Consider the following 20,627-nt stretch of genomic DNA (forward strand, 5'->3'; position numbering starts at 1 on the left):
ATCACACACCAACCACGTGGTGTCATATCAGCGGGGTGATTAAATTTGCTGCAAAATTTGTATTGCCCCCGTCGAATAGCTGATTGCATCATGATTGCAGCTCCCCTAATTAGTAGTCACGTTTTAGGTGGCCAGGTGTACCCCCTGGAATGAAGTTGATGAAAATTTTGGAAAAGCGAACGGGGGGGGGGAGGGGGGCTGTGCCCCCTCAGGGTATGAGAATGTAATTACCTTGATGCAGAACATTGTTTTGAAGAGGTTGGGATGTTCCATTTTAATTATTAAAATTCTCTGTAGCAAAATGTCAATAGATTCACATCTTCATGAAACTTTCATTCTAAGCGATCATCAAGAAAAATGATGGGGAAAAAATCGAGTACAGTAAGCACCTCGCGACAAATTCCGCTGATGGACCAAAAATTCCACGAATTGACGCTAGTGCAAAGTAATTAATATTTATGATACAATTTTGATGAAAGTGCGTGATGGGAAAGGTTAAAGTGTGCACGTTAGTTTGTTTGTTTCATTATGTGTGTGTGTGTGTATGTGCGTGTTGTTACAGAATGTTTATAATGTCACGCTTTGATGATAGTTTGGTGTGCGGTTGCAGTTTTGATATGATGAATATTGGAGGATTTATCAGCAACACATTTACAGCCAGCGAGTGATACGATAGGGTTACGATAGCTTTTTTCATCGCGAAACATTGGTTTTGTGATTAGATTTGTGTACGTGTGTGTGACTATGTTTTTAATCAGGATAAAGGGGGAAAACATTGGTAACATCGAAGTAATTCCATTTGTAATAGTTTTTTTAAGCGGACTTTGTAAGGCAAAAGCAGGTTAATTTATGGTTACGATTGAATATGTTTGATTTCATGTGTGTGTACTTGTATGTGTGATATTAAAGGTTACTCAAATATGTCAAAAAGGTAAATGTTTATCTAGTGTGTGTGTGATTATCTGCTCATCGAAATGCATCAGGTGGGAAGAGCTGCTGGACTAGAAATATTACTTGCTGGTTTATCGAGCACTCATAAATCCAAACGTTTAAATTTATGATTTCAATATTGTTTCAATCTCATTAAAAATGGAACTGATAACTATCGTATGAAAAAAATAAAAATGAAAGGAAGATTATACAGCATGTAACTTTTGCTGATAAATCGTAAATGAGACGTAAAGCTTGAAACAGGTGAGCAGTTCTCTAGGATTTCGGTCATTCGATTTTTTTTGTATTTTTTAATCCAACTGAAACTTTTTTGGTGCCTTCGGTATGCCCAAAAAAGCCATTTTGCATCATTAGTTTGTCCATATAATTTTCCATACAAATTTGGCAGCTGTCCATACAAAAATGATATATGAAAATTCAAAAATCTGTATCTTTTGAAGGAATTTTTTGATCGATTTGGTGTCTTCGGCAAAGTTGTAGGTATGGATATGGACTACACTGGAAAAAAAATACACGGTAAAAAAAATTTGGTGATTTTTTTATTCAACTTTTTATCACTAAAACTTGATTTACAATAAAACACTATTTTTTTTATTTTTTGATATGTTTTAGAGGACATAAAATGCCAACTTTTCAGAAATTTCCAGGTTGTGCAAAAAATCATTGACCCAGTTATGAATTTTTTAATCAATACTGATTTTTTCAAAAAATCGAAATTTTGTTCGTGAAAATTTATCAACTTCATTTTTCGATGTAAAATCAAATTTGCAATCAAAAAGTACTCTAGTGAAATTTTGATAAAGTGCACCGTTTTCAAGTTATAGCCATATTTAAGTGACTTTTTTGAAAATAGTCGCAGTTTTTCATTTTTTTTTTAATTAGGCTGGTACAAATATTTTTAAAAGTTTTTGTCACCCCCCCCCTTCAAAATTGGCCCAAAAAATCAGGGGGCAAAAAAAATATTTTTACAATAAACTTCAAAATTTCAATGAAAATTCAAGTGCAACCAGCTGAAATCAAATTAAAATACATTCTCCTGCGTTTAAAATCATGTTTAGCATGCTTGGGTTTATTAAAATTTCTTAAGATTTTTTGAAAATTTTCGATGCAAAATCTTTTTTTTCGATCCATTTTTTGTTTTTGTCAGATCTTAGATTTTTTGAAAACTAATGATTGCAAAACAACTGAACTAGTGTAAAATGCATTTTAAAACACTTTTTTCATTTAAATGTGAAGATTATGGCTTGTTATTTAAATTTTTATATTTTTTTTTATTTTTTTGTCCCCCCCCTCCTTGACCTCGGCCAGAGCCGAGGGACAAAAACTTTTTAAAATATTTGCATCGGCCTTAGTGCACATGTTTGCCCAGTTTTGAAAAAAATATTTTTGAAAAGCTGAGAAAATTCTCTATATTTTGCTTATTCGGACTTTGTTGATACGACCTTTAGTTGCTGAGATATTGCAATGCAAAGGTTTAAAAACAGGAAAAATGATGTTTTCTAAGTCTCACCCAAACAACCCACCATTTTCTAATGTCGATATCTCAGCAACTAATGGTCCGATTTACAATGTTAATATATGAAACATTCGTGAAATTTTTCGATCTATTCGAAAAAAATGTTTTCAAAAATTTTAAATCAAGACTAACATTTCAAAAAGGCGTAATATTGAATGTTTGGTCTTTTTGAAATGATAGTCTTGATTTGAAAATATTGATAATATTTTTTTCGAATAGATCGGAAAATTTCACAAATGTTTCATATAATAACATTGAAAATCGGACCATTAGTTGCTGAGATATTGACGATAGAAAATGGTGGGTTGTTTGGGTGAGACTTAGAAAACATCATTTTTCCTGTTTTTAAACCTTTACATTGCAATATCTCAGCAACTAAAGGTCGTATCAACAAAGTCCGAATAAGCAAAATATAGAGAATTTTCTCAGCTTTTCAAAAATATTTTTTTCAAAGCTGGGCAAACATGTCCACTAATTTTAAAAAATGAAAAACTGCGACTGTTTTCAAAAAAGTCACTTAAATATGGATATAACTTGAAAACGGTGCACTTTATCAAAAATTCACTAGAGTACTTTTTGATTGCAAATTTGATTTTACATCGAAAAATGAAGTTGAAAAATTTTTACGACCAAAATTTCGATTTTTTGAAAAAATCAGTATTGATTAAAAAATTCATAACTGGGTCAATGATTTTTTGCACAACCTGGAAATTTCTGAAAAGTTGGCATTTTATGTCCTCTAAAACATATCAAAAAATAAAAAAAAATAAAAATAGTGTTTTTTTTTTTGTAAATCAAGTTTTAGTGATAAAAAGTTGAATAAAAAATCACCAAATTTTTTTTACCGTGTATTATTTTTTTCCAGTGTAGTCCATATCCATACCTACAACTTTGCCGAAGACACCAATTCGATCAAAAAATTCCTTCAAAAGATACAGATTTTTGAATTTTAATACATCATTTTTGTATGGACATCTGCCAAATTTGTATGGAAAATTATATGGACAAACTAATGATGCAAAATGGCTTCTTTGGACATACCGAAGGCACCAAAAAAGTTTCAGTCGATTTCGTAGAGAATTGCTCAAGTTTAACTATTTCTTTGTATTATTTTCCTCAAAAAAGCTTTAAAGAAATAGTTAATCAGTTTTAAGCTTTAGTTCTCATTATCAATATTTTAAAATGTTATTTTGAGTTATATATAGACCGTTTCTGCAAAATTTAAATTTTCCATCAGAGCTAAATCATTTAAAGACGGGCCAACACTCATTTCTAAGACAGGAGAATTAAATTCACCTTTAATCAAATGATGCATCAATCCAAAAATTGAATCGAATGTCAATTGTTGAAATATACCAGAAAGCATAGTTTGAAAATGTTTCCCTTAAAAATCATAAACAAACTGTTTTATCAACTCAGTTGATTTACTCGTTCCATTAAGTAGGGGAGAGTGGGGAGACTTGATCCCCTTTTTTTGTATCGCACATAACTCTGTCAATTTCTCACAAAACTATAAACTTTTTGCATAAGTTGAAAGCTTAAACATTCATCTATGTTTGGCTTATGAGAGTATTTCATCAGATTAACTCTTCGAATCATGCCAAGCGTTTTAAAAAAATATTTTAAACGGGCATTTTAAAAATGTTAGGGGTAACATGATCCCCCTTTCAACATTCTGAAGAAATCTTAAGCAAAATGTTTCTTATTCACCCAAACCTTTAATTCTCTATAAGTTACAGCAATTTCACATAAAACCTGTACGTTTGTGTTCAAAATATAAAAGTTTAGTATGTAAAATATTTAAAAACTTAAAATATTATTTTTCGACCAAAATTAAGCATGTTAACAAAAGCTGGAAATTTTTGTTTAAAATTTTTTTGAAAAAAGGTACAAACTGCAGTAAGTTATGTACAACTATACTAAAGGAAACCATGTATGAAAACCCAGCCCAATTATTTAATCTTGAGGCAGATTCAAGTGACTGTAAAAATGCAGGGATTAAGTCTCCCTAAACTCACTTTTATAAACAATTGATTGTAAAAATAGTATGACGATAAATTTAACATCAAATGCGTAAGGGTTTTAGAGTTGATAAGTTTATCAAACAATTCATGTATGAAAAATATTTTTTTGAATAATTTTTGAGTGTTTACTATACATATCAAAACAAAGAAAAAAAGATCTCTTGGAAGTTTTTTGCAGCTCGTTTCAGAAAAATGTGTGTAACTCAATCTAAACATTTTTTAATTTTTTTCTGTGTTTTCTACAATGAGTTATAGTTAATTTCGCACAACTTTCTAGAACAAAGCTAATTGTTTTACCCACATGCTGACGAGATACAGGCTTGGGATCAAGTGTCCCCGGGGATCAAGTCTCCGAACTCTCCCCTACCTGTAAACATTCCACCTCACATTAAATAAGCCATACTTCATATTTCAGCTTAGGATGGTAGCTGCACATGTGTTATGCTCATACAACGAAATAAATTTAATGAAAATGAGCTAGTTTTCACTATACAAATTTAGGGACAAATATGCATCTTTAGAAAGATACTTCTGATCTGATCGATTTAGTATCTTCATAAAAGCTATCGGATAAAAATCATAACTTTTGATTGGGACTTTAAAAAACACAATTGAACACGTATAAAAAGTTTGACAGTGACAAACATTACCCCTTTCGATTTCTATCATTTTTCATATGTTAAAGTTGATCAATAGAGCCAACTTTTATTTAGTTGCGTGAAAATTTTGAGTATTTTTAAAAAAATGATGCTATATTCGAAATGTATGAAAAAATCCCAAAGCACCGATACCAATATTGAACAATACTGAAATTTTGAACATTTTCGAAAGTAAGTAGTTTTGTGATTTTTTTAGTGTGTTCAAAAAATGTTGTTATTACATTCGAAATGTATGAAAAAAAAAATCCGATCATTTAATACCCATATTGTGGAAAAATGAAATTTTGAATGATTTTTCAAAAATACGTATTTTTGTGAGTCCCATAAGTTCTGTGCTTCAGTTAAGCACTGGAGCGTACTTATCCGAGGCAGCTGAACGAGTTAAAACCGGGGCATGACTGTATAACATTGGACGATTTTCAAGCCTCAGCCGTTCGCTCGTAAACAAATTTTATTAAATGTTCACCCAAGTCCATCCAATTTGCTGATATTCGCTTTTTCAATAACGTATTTTGTGAAACTGATAATAGAAACTTGTTTGCTCACTTCCTATTGTGTTATTTACTATCTGTAGTCAGCTGTCCAAGTGTTGAAATGGCAACAATTTGATGCTGTTCCCCTACTAGTTGTGCTGAAAATTTCATTAGACTTGATTAAAAGCAAGGTTTCTGATTGCTCTAGAAGACGCGAGCACCAATCGAACGCGACGCAAAATTGTGCTCATGAATTCCTACCGTTTGTCACATCCACACCAATCGCTACTGAAAACTCTCTCTTTTGCTCTCCCTCTCACTCCAATCGGGTGACTCAAAGCTTACTCAAAGTAGTTTGCGACCGGCTTTGTTTTGATCATTGATTAAATAGTTGAAACATTTGACAGCAATTTTCACCATGCCAAAATCAAATTGAAGGCAAACTGTGGTAGTGAAGGCCAAAAGAGCGCCGCGCTGGTATTTTGTTAGATGCTCTTGTCTCTGAGCATATTTATTTGTGACTGTGGTCGACGGACGGAGTTGGAATAGGAATAGTTCGTGTATTTGTATCGCTGTGCGCAAAGCTTTTATCGGCGATGAGCGATTGATTCCTGATCTTAGTAAATCCGTAACCGTAAATCAGACACTTGGTTTAAGGAGGTTTAAAGCTGGGCGAACTCCAGCCAATTGGGTTCCGAGTAAGGTGCGAAAAATTGTTAAATAAACGTAAATTTTTCAAAAGTGTTATGCACATGTATAGACTTAACGTAAAACATATCGCACTGTATATCATAAAAGATTGCACGACCATAAACGTTAAACAATCTGAGATGAACATAAATAAATTATGTGGAAAAAACGCTTTGCATTTAACACTTTAATTTCACTGGTTTTTATTTCAACACAAAATAAATAAACAAAGGATTGTTTTGTACAGAAGACTCAAACAAAAAAATCATATAAATGATTAAACTTCAAATATCGCTTCTACCAGCATCTTTTTCCCCTCTCCAGGAGCTCTTCCACCCTTCCGGTACGTAATAACAATCATATTTAGGTAACAAATTTCTACTAACATTTCCTAGTAAAGTGACGATTCACCTAGCAGCGGGTAACACAACCAACATATTTGTAATATGCAGCACAGTTTCATAAAATAAAAAAAAAAACTCAGTTCTAAAAGGTTTGTTTTATTAAACGAATAAATCTACTCAACAATTTGGAAACCTAACTTTTTGTTACATCATTGCAACCGGTCGGCAGCTGTTTCAACAGCGAATAAAAAAACTCGTGAACAGTTGTTCACACTCGCAAAATAAACGATGACCCATTTCTAGTGCCTCAGCAGCAGCAGTGGACACTCTTGTTTTCGTTCGATTTCAATTTACGCCGTCCCATTTGGAAAACGCGCAACGCCGGTTCCATGCAACAATGTCGCGCTCAATTAGAATGCACTTATCAATTTTAGAGGAGTCGAAATGAAAAAAATAAAAATGGGGAGCGTGAACCAAAAAAAAAAAATGCAAAACTGAAAAAAGTACGGACCTTTTTCTAGTAGAATTGGGCGTGATGGGAAAAAAGGGGAAGCAAAAATGGTCGTGATAAAATAGAGGAGGGTTGATGGGGGAAAAAAGGTTAAAATAATAAAATTTAATTAAAAGCTATCTGACTTGTTTTTACACGAGCCACGAAAGCCCCAGCCGGGGAACGACCATCGATTCCATTGCAATTCCGGACGTTTAAGCGGGATTTATCTCGTGGCAAGTTTTTCTTGATTTTCTCTCTTTTTTATATAAATACCCATTTCGATTAGATCAGTATCTCACACTGTTATAAATCCGTCGAGTCGGATGATTTTGGCCGCCCAACCGGCGGAGGCGGTGCCGGCACCTGAGGTCGCTTGATTTTGGCCTGATCGAAGCCACGTGGCGATTGGGGCACGTGCTGCAGACTAGTTGTTGTTGTTGTTGTGACGTTGCCATTTGTTGCGCTCAAACTGTCCTCCACGGTCGGCGACGCCAGGTCACTGCCCAGCGAACCCGTCGATTCCATCATCGCCAGCGGCGGAATCCCCTCCGGAACCGTCGTCACCGTCAAACTGGCCACCGATCCGGATTTGTCTTTTTTGTCCACGACGTCGATGATCGCCACCTGTTGCTTGTCGATGTTGTAAATCTGCGTCCGCTCCAGGTGTCCCCCACCCTCCTTGCTGACCCCACCCGTCGTCTCGCCCCGGAAGCTTTGCGCCTTCTTCAGCGAACCCGTACTGGCACTCATCGCACTCGAGCCGCCGTCACTCACACGGGATATCTCCGGAACGGAACCCTTGAAGCTCTGTGGTCGCAGCAGGATGGCGGGTCGCTCCGGGATGACCGGTTTTTCCCGGATGACACCGGCGGAGGTGGCGGAACCACTTTCGTCGTCGGGGGCCAGAGCCACTGGACCACCGGTTGGGGTGGGTGTCTTGGCTACGATGATCGTGGTGCGGGGCAGGGCGACCGGTTTGACCGGAAGCGGACACGTCGGCCGGGCCGGGGGGTGCTGCTGGTGGTGGTTCTCTTTGTTTTCCTTATTGCTGAATGAGAAGAAAAAATATCGTTAATATGTTTTAAACTTTATATTTGTTTATGTAAAAAAAAGAAAGAAGAAAGATAAAATGTAAACCGGCTAAAACATTTAATTTTATTTTGCTGCAAAAAAAAATCGGCGATTATCGTAAACTCTTTCCAATATTGGGTTAATTTTTTAAACTCCTTACTATTTTTCTCTTTAAGCCGATAGAATCGGTTGAAACGGCGCGGAATTATTGATTACACTCAACCCCCGGTGGTTGGTCACTTTTTCGATTGACACTTTTTAGTTTGTACCCCGTTGGTTGGTCAAAGTCAAACTAAAAAGTGACGAACTGTCACTTTTTACACGGCGCTCACGCATACTATCAAAACAAACGTTTAGTAGTGTGTGTGAACTCCGTGTAAGAAGGGTGTCAAACTAAAAAGTGACCCCGTTCGTTTGACAACAGTTGGTGTCAAACCAACGGGGTTTGAGTGTATAGAAAAATGTGGTTTTGACAGAAATCGGACCACTTAGCGTAAATTTCAAAATATTTCTCATCTTACGTCAAGTCACTAATTCAAAAAGATGTAGATTTATAAAAGCTCAAGTTCATTTCATGGATTCAAATTCTTACGCTACGTAACATTTTCTAAGTTAAGTGATTGTTGATAGGCCATTGCTTCCAGCTAGGCCAGGCCTACTATGAAAGGTTAACTACGAAGATGAGTCGTTGAAACACAGTGAGCTTGAGCACATTCGTTCAATAATTTTAGCATGTTTTAATTCCTTGCATTATCATAAGTCTATTATTACCCATTATACCCATTATTTCTGAGGTTAAGATTTTTTTGTTTTACCCTAAGCAAAGGGCAACGCGATTTCTTAATTTATCATGCTAATTCTTCAAGCCGAATGAGTACAGAAATTAACAGTGCGAGGAAAAAGCTACCGCACATCTGGCACGCCGGGGAATCGAACCCCGCTCTTTCGCATACCGTGCGAGCGCGTACACCACTTCGCCAACGCGCCGTGCTTGCCGAGGCAAGTTCAAACTTTCAAGTGCAAATCGTCATTCTTATGTAAAATTGTCTGATCTTTACGATAAAAATATTTTCAGATTTTTAAAATCTGACCTAACATTTGAAAACGGCCAAAAATGCTTTTATAGCGGAATTGGGGTTAAATGGACCCTAGATGAGTTTTGCGGTGCAAGTAGTTATTTTTACTGGATTCCTGGGACATTTTCACATAAGTTAAGTGCATTTTGGAAGGCCGCATAAAGCCTCCGCTCTAAATACAGACCGATTTTCAAGAAAAAATGTGAAAAAATGGGGAATTGGAGCAAAATGGACCCTTTGCCGTTTCGTGCGGTGGATGAAACCATCACCAATCGATTTCCCGGATTTTTTTACATAAGAAACACTATTATTCATACCAGGGAACCAGCCGCGTTCAATTAAGTCCGATTTTGGGTTCCATTCCACCCACTGTGCAATGTGATTAAAATGAAATGAGTTTTTTTTTTATATATTTCTTATATTTACTTTTTGCCTTCCTCACCTCACTGAGGCAAGGCTTTAAAATCACTCAAAAATTGAACTTTTTAAATAAGCCTCCCAGATATACCTTTACGTATACATATCGACTCAGAATCAAATTCTGAGCAAATGTCTGTGCGTGTGGATGGACGTAGAATTTTTTTTCTCACTCACTTTTCTCGGAACTGGCTCGACCGATTTTGTCCGGATCTATGTTTTTGGATTTGCCTTCAGGTTCTTTAAGTCTTTTTTAAATTTCATCCGGCTTGGTGCAGTACTTTAAAAGATATGTTCGAAAAACTGTTTTGGTTGATACTAAAAAGGGTCATTATTTACATAATTTGAAAGCTCCGACGGATAGCTGTCGGAACTTTACGCTCAGTGCACGCACACAAACACTGCAGTGCTTTCAAATGGTTCATTAAATTTATCATACCTAGATGGCAGCACTCAGATGTATAGTGTCTTTACTAAGTAAGCGTTAGCCAAAGCTTTCGTAGTGTGTGGTTGGAAGGCTTTTAGGAGGAAGGCAGCAACCACCTTCCGGTGGATTAAGTAACGTTTATTTGTATGAAATGGCCAGAAAAGCATTAAAAATATATTTTTAAAATATCTTTAAAAAACAAAAAACGACAGCAAATAAAATTGTTCTAGTCAATGTAAAATTTCAGAAAAGATTAGAATTTCATGTTGAATGAAAAAAATATTTTCATGATTTATTAAAAAAAAAAAACAAACTACCGCCAACTGAAAAAATGGGTGTCTGAATAAATATAGGAGATTTAAAAACATTTGTTTTGGTCTGTTCCTGTTTTCACCGAAATCAATAAATTTTATGCAAAATTACATTAGGGGATATGGGGGTAAGACGGCCACCCTAAGGGAGAAGTCTAATAAAATTTACACAATAGATTATTTTGATTTCAAATTACGTACATATTGTTCTACTACTAGTCCATTATAGAAATAACATAAATTAGTTGGTCTAAAAACCAATTTTCAATACTTTTCAGCAATTTTAAAAAAATAATTGAAATCGTATATATATGAAATACGCGGGGTAAGACGGCCACCCATGTGGGGTAAGACGGCCAATGCTATAAATTAACTTAATAACTTTGCTAAATCCACCCAAACACCTACATGGTTGGTTCAACAGACTTCTCTGAACATCATAACTGTTTTGGTTGAAAAAAATCAGGTTTCAATTGTGAAGAAAAATGCTGTTTAAGAAATTTCATATTTTGGCTCAGTGAATTCCATATTATTGCGACCACATTTTATGAAAAACTATTAATTTTTACTACAAAACAAACACAATTTGATACAAAAAAAATAGTTTGTGTATTTCGATTAGAATAAGTAAATCAAAATTATGTAAACAATATTAAATTAGCGATTTTTATGAAAAGTTTGATAGGATTTCATACTATTCAATGAGTTTTGCTATATCACAGTAAAGAATGTTGTCGAAACGGTAGTTAACAGCATTTTGATTAAAATGGATAGTTTTATTGAAAATGCTTTTCCTTTATCTACAAACATGTCTTAATAGTCAAAAACCGTCAAAAATATAACCTTTATCAAATAAAATCTATAAATTACGGGTGGCCGTCTTACCCCCGGAGGAGGTTGCCGTCTTGCCCCCAAATAAATTATTATTTTAAACATTTTTTTGTAAACAGTTCATCGCATTTTTTGAACTTTTTCGAGGGACATAATCTAGGGCAAACTTTAATTTAACATGAAAAAATATTTGAAGACAGAAAAACATATTGTTACTTAACAAAAACGCCTAAGTTGTTATTCATGAAAATTACATCCAGTTTCAAGTTCAAAAATTATTTGTTTATTTTGAGCTTTTTTATATACTATTTCAAACAATATTTCTGGCAAAGGTGACTCCATATGCATTATTTAGCATGAGGAACAGTGTTGCTGAACATTTTAGTAATATTCATTAGTATACTTATTAAAACAGCGGGGTGGCCGTCTTACCCCGCCTGGCCGTCTTACCCCCCCCGCTCCCCTACATTATGCAAAAAATTTGAGCATAAATAGCTGTCTTACTTTGTTACATTTGTCCTGATTTGCTTCAAATTTGATGTAAAATAGTTAAGAGTTTGATGAAAAATAGTTAAATACGTTATTAATTATTTTTATAAAAAAATAATAAATATTAATAAAAATAATATCCAGTCTTGTAAATATATATTTTTGAATTAAACAGAACATATTTAAAGCACTAGGCGGATATATAAACTGAAATTTTACGAATTTTCCCTAACAAGCCAAATTAATGCCAAGACATGCCGAATACAAATTTTAAGGTTAACATCCTATCGATTACTTAGTATTCCAATGATTATCTATTTTCACAACACATTCTGTATTCTAAGACCAAAATTTGTTTATTTTCAATTTCAGGAATTCCCGGGACAAAATATGAAAATTCCCGGGATTCAGGAATTCCCAAATTTGGAAAAATCCCGGGAATTTTGTCCCTGGAATTTCCGGGAAGGACGCACTGAAAACAACAAACAACCTCGCACTTTTAGACAGATTGTGTGTATTGTTTGCTTGTTTGCATTTGTTTGCAGAAACGTCAGCCTGCCTACATTTTGCTTTGTTTGCGAGACATAGTCTAATGCAGGGGTGCTCAAAGTTTTTGGATGCCGGGCCAAATTTTATGCTCAAAAGAGCTTGCGGGCCAAACGCATATTTAAAAAATTGACTTACATTATTTTTATTTTAAATATACATAAAAAGTATTTTAAAATTTCTGTTATTTTTTGAACATTTTTGTTATTTAAAAAATATGAATCAAAAATTTACAGTTTCCCATCATATTTGTTGATTTTATTATTTTTGGTTTTTGAAAAATTTGTATTGAATTGTAATTCTTAGAAATTTTGAAGTAAGTTTTTATTTGCATATTAGTGACATGCCGAATACAAATTATATGGGCGTCTGTGTGATGTGTCCCTACACCTGTTACAAATTTCCGTTGCTTTGGGGGGTTGGGAAATTTCTTTTCATATAAGCACTGGTATTTGTAACAACAAAATTCGTACAAAAAAAACATATGTACGTGGGTGTACAGATTACTGAACATAAGATGACGATTTGTTTGATCAAGCGTACACCTGTGAACTGGACCAAGCCGCCGGCGGGTATGAGAATTATTCATTCATTCATTCATTCAATACAAATTTTATGGTTAAACACCCTATCGATTACTTAGTATTCCATTGTTCATCTATTTTCACAACACAGAATGTGTCCAGACCAAAATTAGTTAATTTTCAATTTCAGGAATTCCTGGGACAAAATATGAAAATTCCCGGGATTCAGGAATTCCTGAATTTGGAAAAATCCCGGGAATTTTGTCCCTGGAATTTCCGGGAAGGACGCACTGAAAACAACAAACAACCTCGCATTTTTAGACAGATTGCTTGTATTGTTTGCTTGTTTGCATTTGTTTGCAGAAACGTCAGCCTGCATACATTTAGCTTTGTTTGCGAAACATAGTCTGATGCCTCCTTAACTTGGTTTTAATTGGTAATTAAAAGAGGACAGCGAGAAGATAAAAATAACAGAATTTTATTTTTAAAATATTACAAAAACTTGAATTAAATCGTTAAAATTAAGCTCTATTTTGCTATTGATTTTTCATTAGCTTTGTAACAACATACTAACTCGCACTTTTTGACAATTTACTAGTTAGGCAAATGATCAACACGTAAAAGTGCGATTATGTTTTTCATAGTCTTATACCTCTTTTGATAACTTTAGTTTGATAAATATAGTCATAAATAAATAAAAATCATTCGATTCATTAATATTATAATATTCATTATGATCATTTATTTCTTAAATAGCCCTTCCTCTCCTCACTGCAGTGCACTGCGGAAAGGCTCACACTGCCCATGTTCACATAAATGTCCCATAAGCAAAAACATCATGCTGAGATAAACGCAAAACAAGTTTTTCCCTTTGTTTTCCTCCAGATTTCTGAATGTTTTGGACTTTTCTGAAAGAGCGGACAGGGGCAGTATTGAATACAAATTTCCGACTTTTTCGCGAAACTTAAAGAATTCGAGACATGATTGTTGGTTAAAAATACGATATTAATAAACTTTTTTGTTTATCTTATTGATATATGTTTTCATTTTAAAATAGAGTTTTCGATTGAGTTCTTATGTATTACAGGTCAAAACTGGACAGAAGTTCACAACAGAATTCCGTCTCATTTAATATCGACCTCGAAACAATGCACCGAGCAAGTTGGTTCCAATTTTTTTGTAAGAAGTCTAGTTGGTGTGATACTATCATCGCAAATAAGCTACGTTATTCGTGAGATAACCCCGACGTCGAACAAGTCACAAAATCGTTGCTGTAATCAAAAAGATGAGTACAGTAACCGAACGCGCAACAAGTTCGAAGCCAGAGCAAGAACGTCCCCTGCTCGGTGCAACTTGCTCTCCGTGCATTATTAACACCCTCCCAATGTCTCGAGGGAAGAATGCTTTTGATCTGCACGACAATCTAGAACTAACCGTTGAAAAAAGAAGGTTTAAGCGGACTCACCTTATACTGCTAGTGCTATCACAATTGGGAGCATTTGGTAGTTTGCTGTTTTGGTGATGGTTGTTGTTGTTGCTGTTGTTGTGGTTCTGGTGATGGTGGCTGGCCTTGCCGCCCCGGTTCAGCGTTTGGCTGTCCCCGATCTGAACCGCGGCCGGCCTCGGCGGAGGAACCTTGTCCGGAGTGGCCACCGTTGACGACGACTTCAGCTTGAGCAGATTGTCGTGACTTTCGGCGCGCATCATCGGCTGCCGGTCGGAGTTGTACTCGTGCTGGGCCTGTTTGTACGCGTGATGCTGCAGGGACTGGAAGCCTTCGTCTTCCCGGTCGTTGGCGGCCACGTGACCGCTGTTGAGTTGCTTGAAGTAACCGGCGGCGGCCGCAGCGTTCGACTGGTTGAGCTTCTGGTTGAGCTCACGGGCGTTGGATGCGTTGTGGTTCTGCTTGTGGTGACTGTCCGGCGGAGTTGGCGCCGCTTGCTTGTTGTGTTTCCTCCGCACCGTCGGCTTCGGACTGCTCTCCTGCGGCGGACTGGAATGATCCGAGAGGGAACTGTTTGACTGGCTCCGATGCTTGTTCAGCTGATCGTTGCTATTGATTAGAATAAGACTAGTATCATGACTACTGCTGCGGGAATGTGATGTCGAGGGTTTCTGGGAGCTGCTTCCGGTACTGGTCCCACCTCCACCACCACCACCTGTCCCTCCTCCTCCGCCGCTGTTGTAGTACCGCACCTCGTCCTGGCTCCCGCCCATGGTCGTCGTCACGATCATCGACTTGGACATGTAGTCGTTAGGAACTCCTCCACCGCGCACCGGCATTTCCTTATCCACCGGAAACCCACCATTGTCCGGGAACAACGAGTCCCGGCTCATGCTCACGTAAAAGTTGACCTCCCCCTCGAAGAAGAACCCCCAATCGGCGATCAACGCCTCCACGATCGTGTTCACCGTCGCCGTACTGTTGACCTGGTCAATGTAGTTCTCGTTCTCGTTCGGCGACCACAGCAAATTCGGCGACATCACGATCGCAATGTTCTGCGGCGACATCTTGTTCTCCTGGTTCTTCTCCGACAGGTACGACAAAAACTTCATCAAATACCGCAAATTGTCGTAGTTTTCCCGCGGCAGCTGGTTCACGATGTTCAAGATGGCCGCCTTCCGCGCCGACTCGTTCTGCTTTTGGGCCGCCGCCACAAAGTCCGGATAGAACTCGAACGTGAGCAGCGGGTCCGGCAGGCTGCGGAGGTACTTTTTGAGCACGCCGGCCGTCACGTGCGGATCGGCGTACTTGTCCGCCAGCGGCGGAGTGACGTAGTTGGCGTTGATCGCCGAGATCATGCGGCGCAGTTTGGAGGATGCTGGAAGAGGGGGAGAGAAGAAGAGTGTTAGCCAGGTAGTAGTTAGATCGGTAGTATTGACTACCGACGAAGAATCTGATTGAGAGGTAGATGTTACATTAGGGTGATGTATATTCACAAGTTTCATAGATTAAACTGAAAATTATGTGGTAAATTGCCAAGTCAATTTCTAGCACCTTTTCAGGTTGTTTTTAAAGTATTTGATATGAATTGTGCTACAGAAACCATCTTTTCATGAGCTTTAATTGTGGCAAAAACTTCGACATGAGTCACTGAACAAAACTTTGAACTAAGTTTTTGCTATTTTGTTGATGTTCTATAGTATACATGTTTCAAAATAAAATGTGTGCAGTGCCTCCTGAAGGGTGTAAACTTTTATGACATATAAGATTTCTAAAGATTAATATAGAAAAATTAGGTTCAAAACTCGATATCGAATTTATTGATTTAAATCAAAACTATATTTAAGACATTTTTTTATTTGCAGTAAAAATGAGTAAAGAAAAGCTTAAACTAATTTGTAACTATGAAATCTGATGATCTTTGATTTAAAAATCCGGTAAAATTAAAAAAAAAACATATAAATTGAATTTACAAGCCAGAATTTAATAATTTCAATTTATGAAAAAAATATTTCAAAATTCATTGTAAGGACGTACGGTTGGTATGCAGTCACTAGTTTTCAATAAAATCTTAAATTTAAAGAAAATCCCCGTATTTTTTTTACAGTTCGCGACCTGACGAAACACTCTACGAAATCGGGTAATCAAAAACAACCAACCAGTTAGCCGATTTAGTCGGGATGCGTCAGGAGTAAGATTTTTAGTCGCTCTACTAATAGACCGATTGAATTGGGTAGAGTCAGATTTTCTTTTAATAACAGACTAAATTTGTAAAAAATCGATTGTTTTTATAACCGATTCCGTCGGCCGATTTCGACAACCAATTTTCCACCAGACGCTTATGTAAAGTTTACTCGAGTACAGTTGCCCGGTCGGTCGATTGGTTGGCCAACGAGTCGGCCGAAATCACCCGACTAGACCCGACTAAGGTATGCAAAATGTTGGATTTTTTTACGGGGATAAGGGAAATTCTCGTATGTTTGGCAGGTTCAGCACTTGCACCTAACTCCATCCAATTTGCTGATTTTCGCTATTTAAAAAACATATTTTGTGTAACTGTTGATAGAACCTTCCTTGCTCACTTCCTATTGACCAATTTATCACTCGATTTCAGTTGAAAAATCTTTTAGTGAGCTGTAATTGAATGCCAAAGTGCTGATATGGCAACATTAGAGGCAAGCTGGAATTAAATGCTGCTCTCCTAAATATTATGAAAAAAGAACTTTCTGTGGAACTGTTCATTTAAACTTAACTAAAACACAAAATATTTTTCAAGCAAACTTAAACATGTTGAAAATGATTAGAAAAGCAGATATATGCATTTTAAATGGACACTCAGAATTCATTTGAAATTTTGAAGTTCTTTGGGAAAAGGTTTTTGTATTCTGATTTTTCGGGCTAACTTTGAAGGAAGGGGGGAGACAATAACTTTGAAAAATTATAAGATCATAACAAAATGTTGTGTTCTCAAAATACGTATTTTTTATGCTTAAAAGGCATCTGATAAAATGTGGTATTTCTTAAATTGTAATTTCTGAAAAAAAGTTAAATATTTTCAAATAAAATGTCGGAAATCATTATTTGATGAAATCAAATCTTTAATTGATTTTTTTTTCATAAATAATTTTATTTTCAGGTTATAGCAGGGTGGATTCCCAATTTTCCTCGACCTATGCATTATTTGGCGGGCGCTCTAAAACTCTTTGTGTAAATATGGGAATTCGGCGCCGTCGCTCCGTGCCATACTTTCATACACTTAAGAGCCCAGGGCGGCGAAGTCCTTGTAGATAAAAGGAAGACACTAGTGGTTGGTACTAGCAATGGTGGCCGATAGCTATAAAGTCAACTTCGTTTTTTCGTTTTCCATACAAAAACGATATACGAAAATTCAAAATTCTGTATCTTTTGAAGGAATTTTCTGATCGATTTGGTGTCTTCGGTAAAGCTGTAGGTATGGATATGAATTACACTGAAAAAAAATGATACACGGTAAAAACAGGTTTTAAAGGACATCAAATGCCAACTATCCAGAAATTTTCAGGTTGTGCAAAAAATCTTTAACAGAGTTATGAATTTTTGAATCAATACTGATTTTTTTAAAAAAAATCGGAATATTGGTAGCACAAAATTTTCAACTTCATTTTTCGATGTAAAGTTAAATTTGCAATCAAAAAGTACTCAAGAGAAATTTTGATAAAGTACACCGTTTTTAAGTAAAGGCCATTTTTAAGTATTTTTTTTCAAAATAGTCGCAGTTTATATTTTTTAAATAAGTGCACATGTTTGCTCACTTTTGAAAAAAATATTTTTGAAAAGCTGAGGAAATTCTCTTTATTTTGCTTTTTTGATTTTTGTTGATACGACCCTCAGTTGCTGAGATATTGCCATGTAAAGGTTTAAAAACATGAAAATTGATGATTTCCAAGTCTCACCCAAACAACCCACCATTTTCTAACGTCGATATCTCCGCAACTAATGGTCCGATTTACAATGTTAAAATATAAAACATGTGAAATATTCCGATCTCTTCAAGACTTTCAAAAGGGCCAAATATTCAATATTACGCACTTTTTAAATGTTAGTCTTGGTTTAAAATTTTGAAGATGAGCAATTCCAGCCCAAAACAGGAATTTTTCAGGTAATTTTTTCTCGACCCTCTCCGATTTCAATGAAACTTTGTAGACATGTTATCCTACGCTTATATAAGCCATTTTTGTGTATATGTAGCCAGTACCACTCGATAATGACATTTGAGAAGGGCGTAAGTGTTTTAAATATTTTTGTAATTCGGAATTTAAAAATTTCTGTATCTCGAAGCCGTTGCATCGTATCAAAAAGTGGTCAGAGACAAACTTGTAAGAAATTTGACGGGCTTTCCGAAAAAAATACACTGAAAGAAAAAAACACTCTACTTTTACGAGATTTTTCGATTTTTAAGTTTAAAAGTCAAATTTGAGGGGGAGCCCACAATTTTTTTTTCGTTCAAAATTTTTGTGAAGATAGCCTATAATGTAACAAAAAGACTCAAGAAAAATGCAGGATGGAGCAACTCACCTAAAAAAATACAAAAATCATTTACTGAAACGGTTTTTTTGAAAAGTGCTCTAAACGTCAAAATTTTCACAAACCGATAGTGGGAATCGATTCTCCAGACAATTTTACATAAAAGTCTCCATATTGACTACTGTCCTAAGTCCAATCCTTGTGAAGTTGCAGCGGTTTTAAAAATAAAAATGTTGAAAAAATTGGTTTTTTGATGGTTCTCTGCAATTTCTGTATGACAGACTTGATTTTTCAGTCTCGTAAATATTTTTACCGAAAAGCTCGTCCAATTTTCCATAAGTTTGTCTTTGACCACTTTTAAAAATAATTCATTTTTTTGATGATTTAAGCTAATTTACTATCCAGGTTACTATACTACACTGAAAAAATATTATGTTTTCAGTTATGAGCAATGTAATTAGCTTATATCTGTAAGCCCATACATCCAATTGAAATGTGGTCAAAGACAAACTTATGGAAAATTGGACGAGCTTTTTGGTAAAAATATTTACGAGACTGAAAAATCAAGTCTGTCATATAGAAATTGCAAAAAACCATCAAAAAACCAATTTTTTCAACATTTTTATTTTTAAAACCGCTGTAACTTCACAAGGATTGGACTTAGGCCAATGGTCAATATGGAGACTTTTATGTAAAATTGTCTGGAGAATCGATTCCCACTATCGGTTTGTGAAAATTTTGACGTTTAGAGCATTTTTCAAAAAAACCGTTTCAGTAAATGATTTTTGTATTTTTTTAGGTGAGTTGCTCCATCCTGCATTTTTCTTGAGTCTTTTTGTTACATTTTAGGCTATCTTCACAAAAATTTTGAACGAAAAAAAATTGTGGGCTCCCCCTCAAATTTGACTTTTAAACTTAAAAATCGAAAAATCTCGTAAAAGTAGAGTGTTTTTTTCTTTCAGTGTATTTTTTCGGAAAGTCCGTCAAATTTCCTACAAGTTTGTCTCTGACCACTTTTTGATACGATGCAACGGCTTCGAGATACAGAAATTTTTAAATTCCGAATTACAAAAATATTTAAAACACTTACGCCCTTCTCAAATGTCATTATCGAGTGGTACTGGCTACATATACACAAAAATGGCTTATATAAGCGTAGGATAACATGTCTACAAAGTTTCATTGAAATTGGAGAGGGTCGGGTACAACCGATTCCCCATTTGGCATGGAATTGCTCAGAAGGCACCAAAAAAGTTTCAGTCTGATTTAAAAATACAAAAAAATCGAATGACCAAAATTTGAGAGAACTGCTCTTTATAAAGGAAAAACAAAACTACAAAAAAAAATATAATTATATTATTATTATATATTTGATTGCTGAGATACAGCTAATAACAAATTTAAATGTTGTGAAACATGAAAAAAACATTTTTCAGGGTCAACGAATTGGTCCTCATTTTTTAATCGCAATAATGTAAACAAATGATACTTTTGTGAAATTATGTGGTTCTATTAAAGAAATTCGAAATTTTAAAATCTAGTCAAACATTTGGAATAAGAATTAGTTCTAATTCGTAACACCGAGAAAATATTTTTTTCACAGCATTTGAACTGTGAATGCATCTCAGCAACGAAATATATTTATTTTAGATAGTTCTTTCTTCAAAAAGTATTAAACTTATAAACGGCGAACCTTCTTCTTTATCTATAAAACTTTAAGTCATTTTCGATTGCAAATTTTGTTATGCATCTAAAAATGATTTTTGAATTTTTAGTTGGCAATACAGTCCAGACTCGATATTCCGAAGGCCTCGCAAAAATTTCTTTGCCACTTTGCC

General features: G+C 35.4%; 1 protein-coding gene across 8 annotated transcripts in view; it reads right to left on the reverse strand.

Moving 5' to 3' along the window:
• Positions 1–6,793: 6,793 nt before the first annotated feature.
• LOC6051804 overlaps positions 6,794–20,627 on the reverse strand; it is a 49,097-nt gene continuing 35,263 nt past the window's right edge. For all 8 annotated transcript variants that reach the window (XM_038253335.1, XM_038253334.1, XM_038253328.1 and 5 more), the window contains exons 7-8: positions 14,308–15,664; positions 6,794–8,198 (exon numbers count right to left, since the gene is read on the reverse strand). In XM_038253335.1, the coding sequence (XP_038109263.1) occupies positions 7,454–8,198; positions 14,308–15,664 (2,102 nt within the window). In that variant the 3' untranslated portion in view covers positions 6,794–7,453. The remainder of the gene's footprint in view (positions 8,199–14,307; positions 15,665–20,627) is intronic.

This window comes from Culex quinquefasciatus, chromosome 2 (assembly GCF_015732765.1).
Source record: "Culex quinquefasciatus strain JHB chromosome 2, VPISU_Cqui_1.0_pri_paternal, whole genome shotgun sequence".
Taxonomy (NCBI): Eukaryota; Metazoa; Arthropoda; class Insecta; order Diptera; family Culicidae; genus Culex; species Culex quinquefasciatus.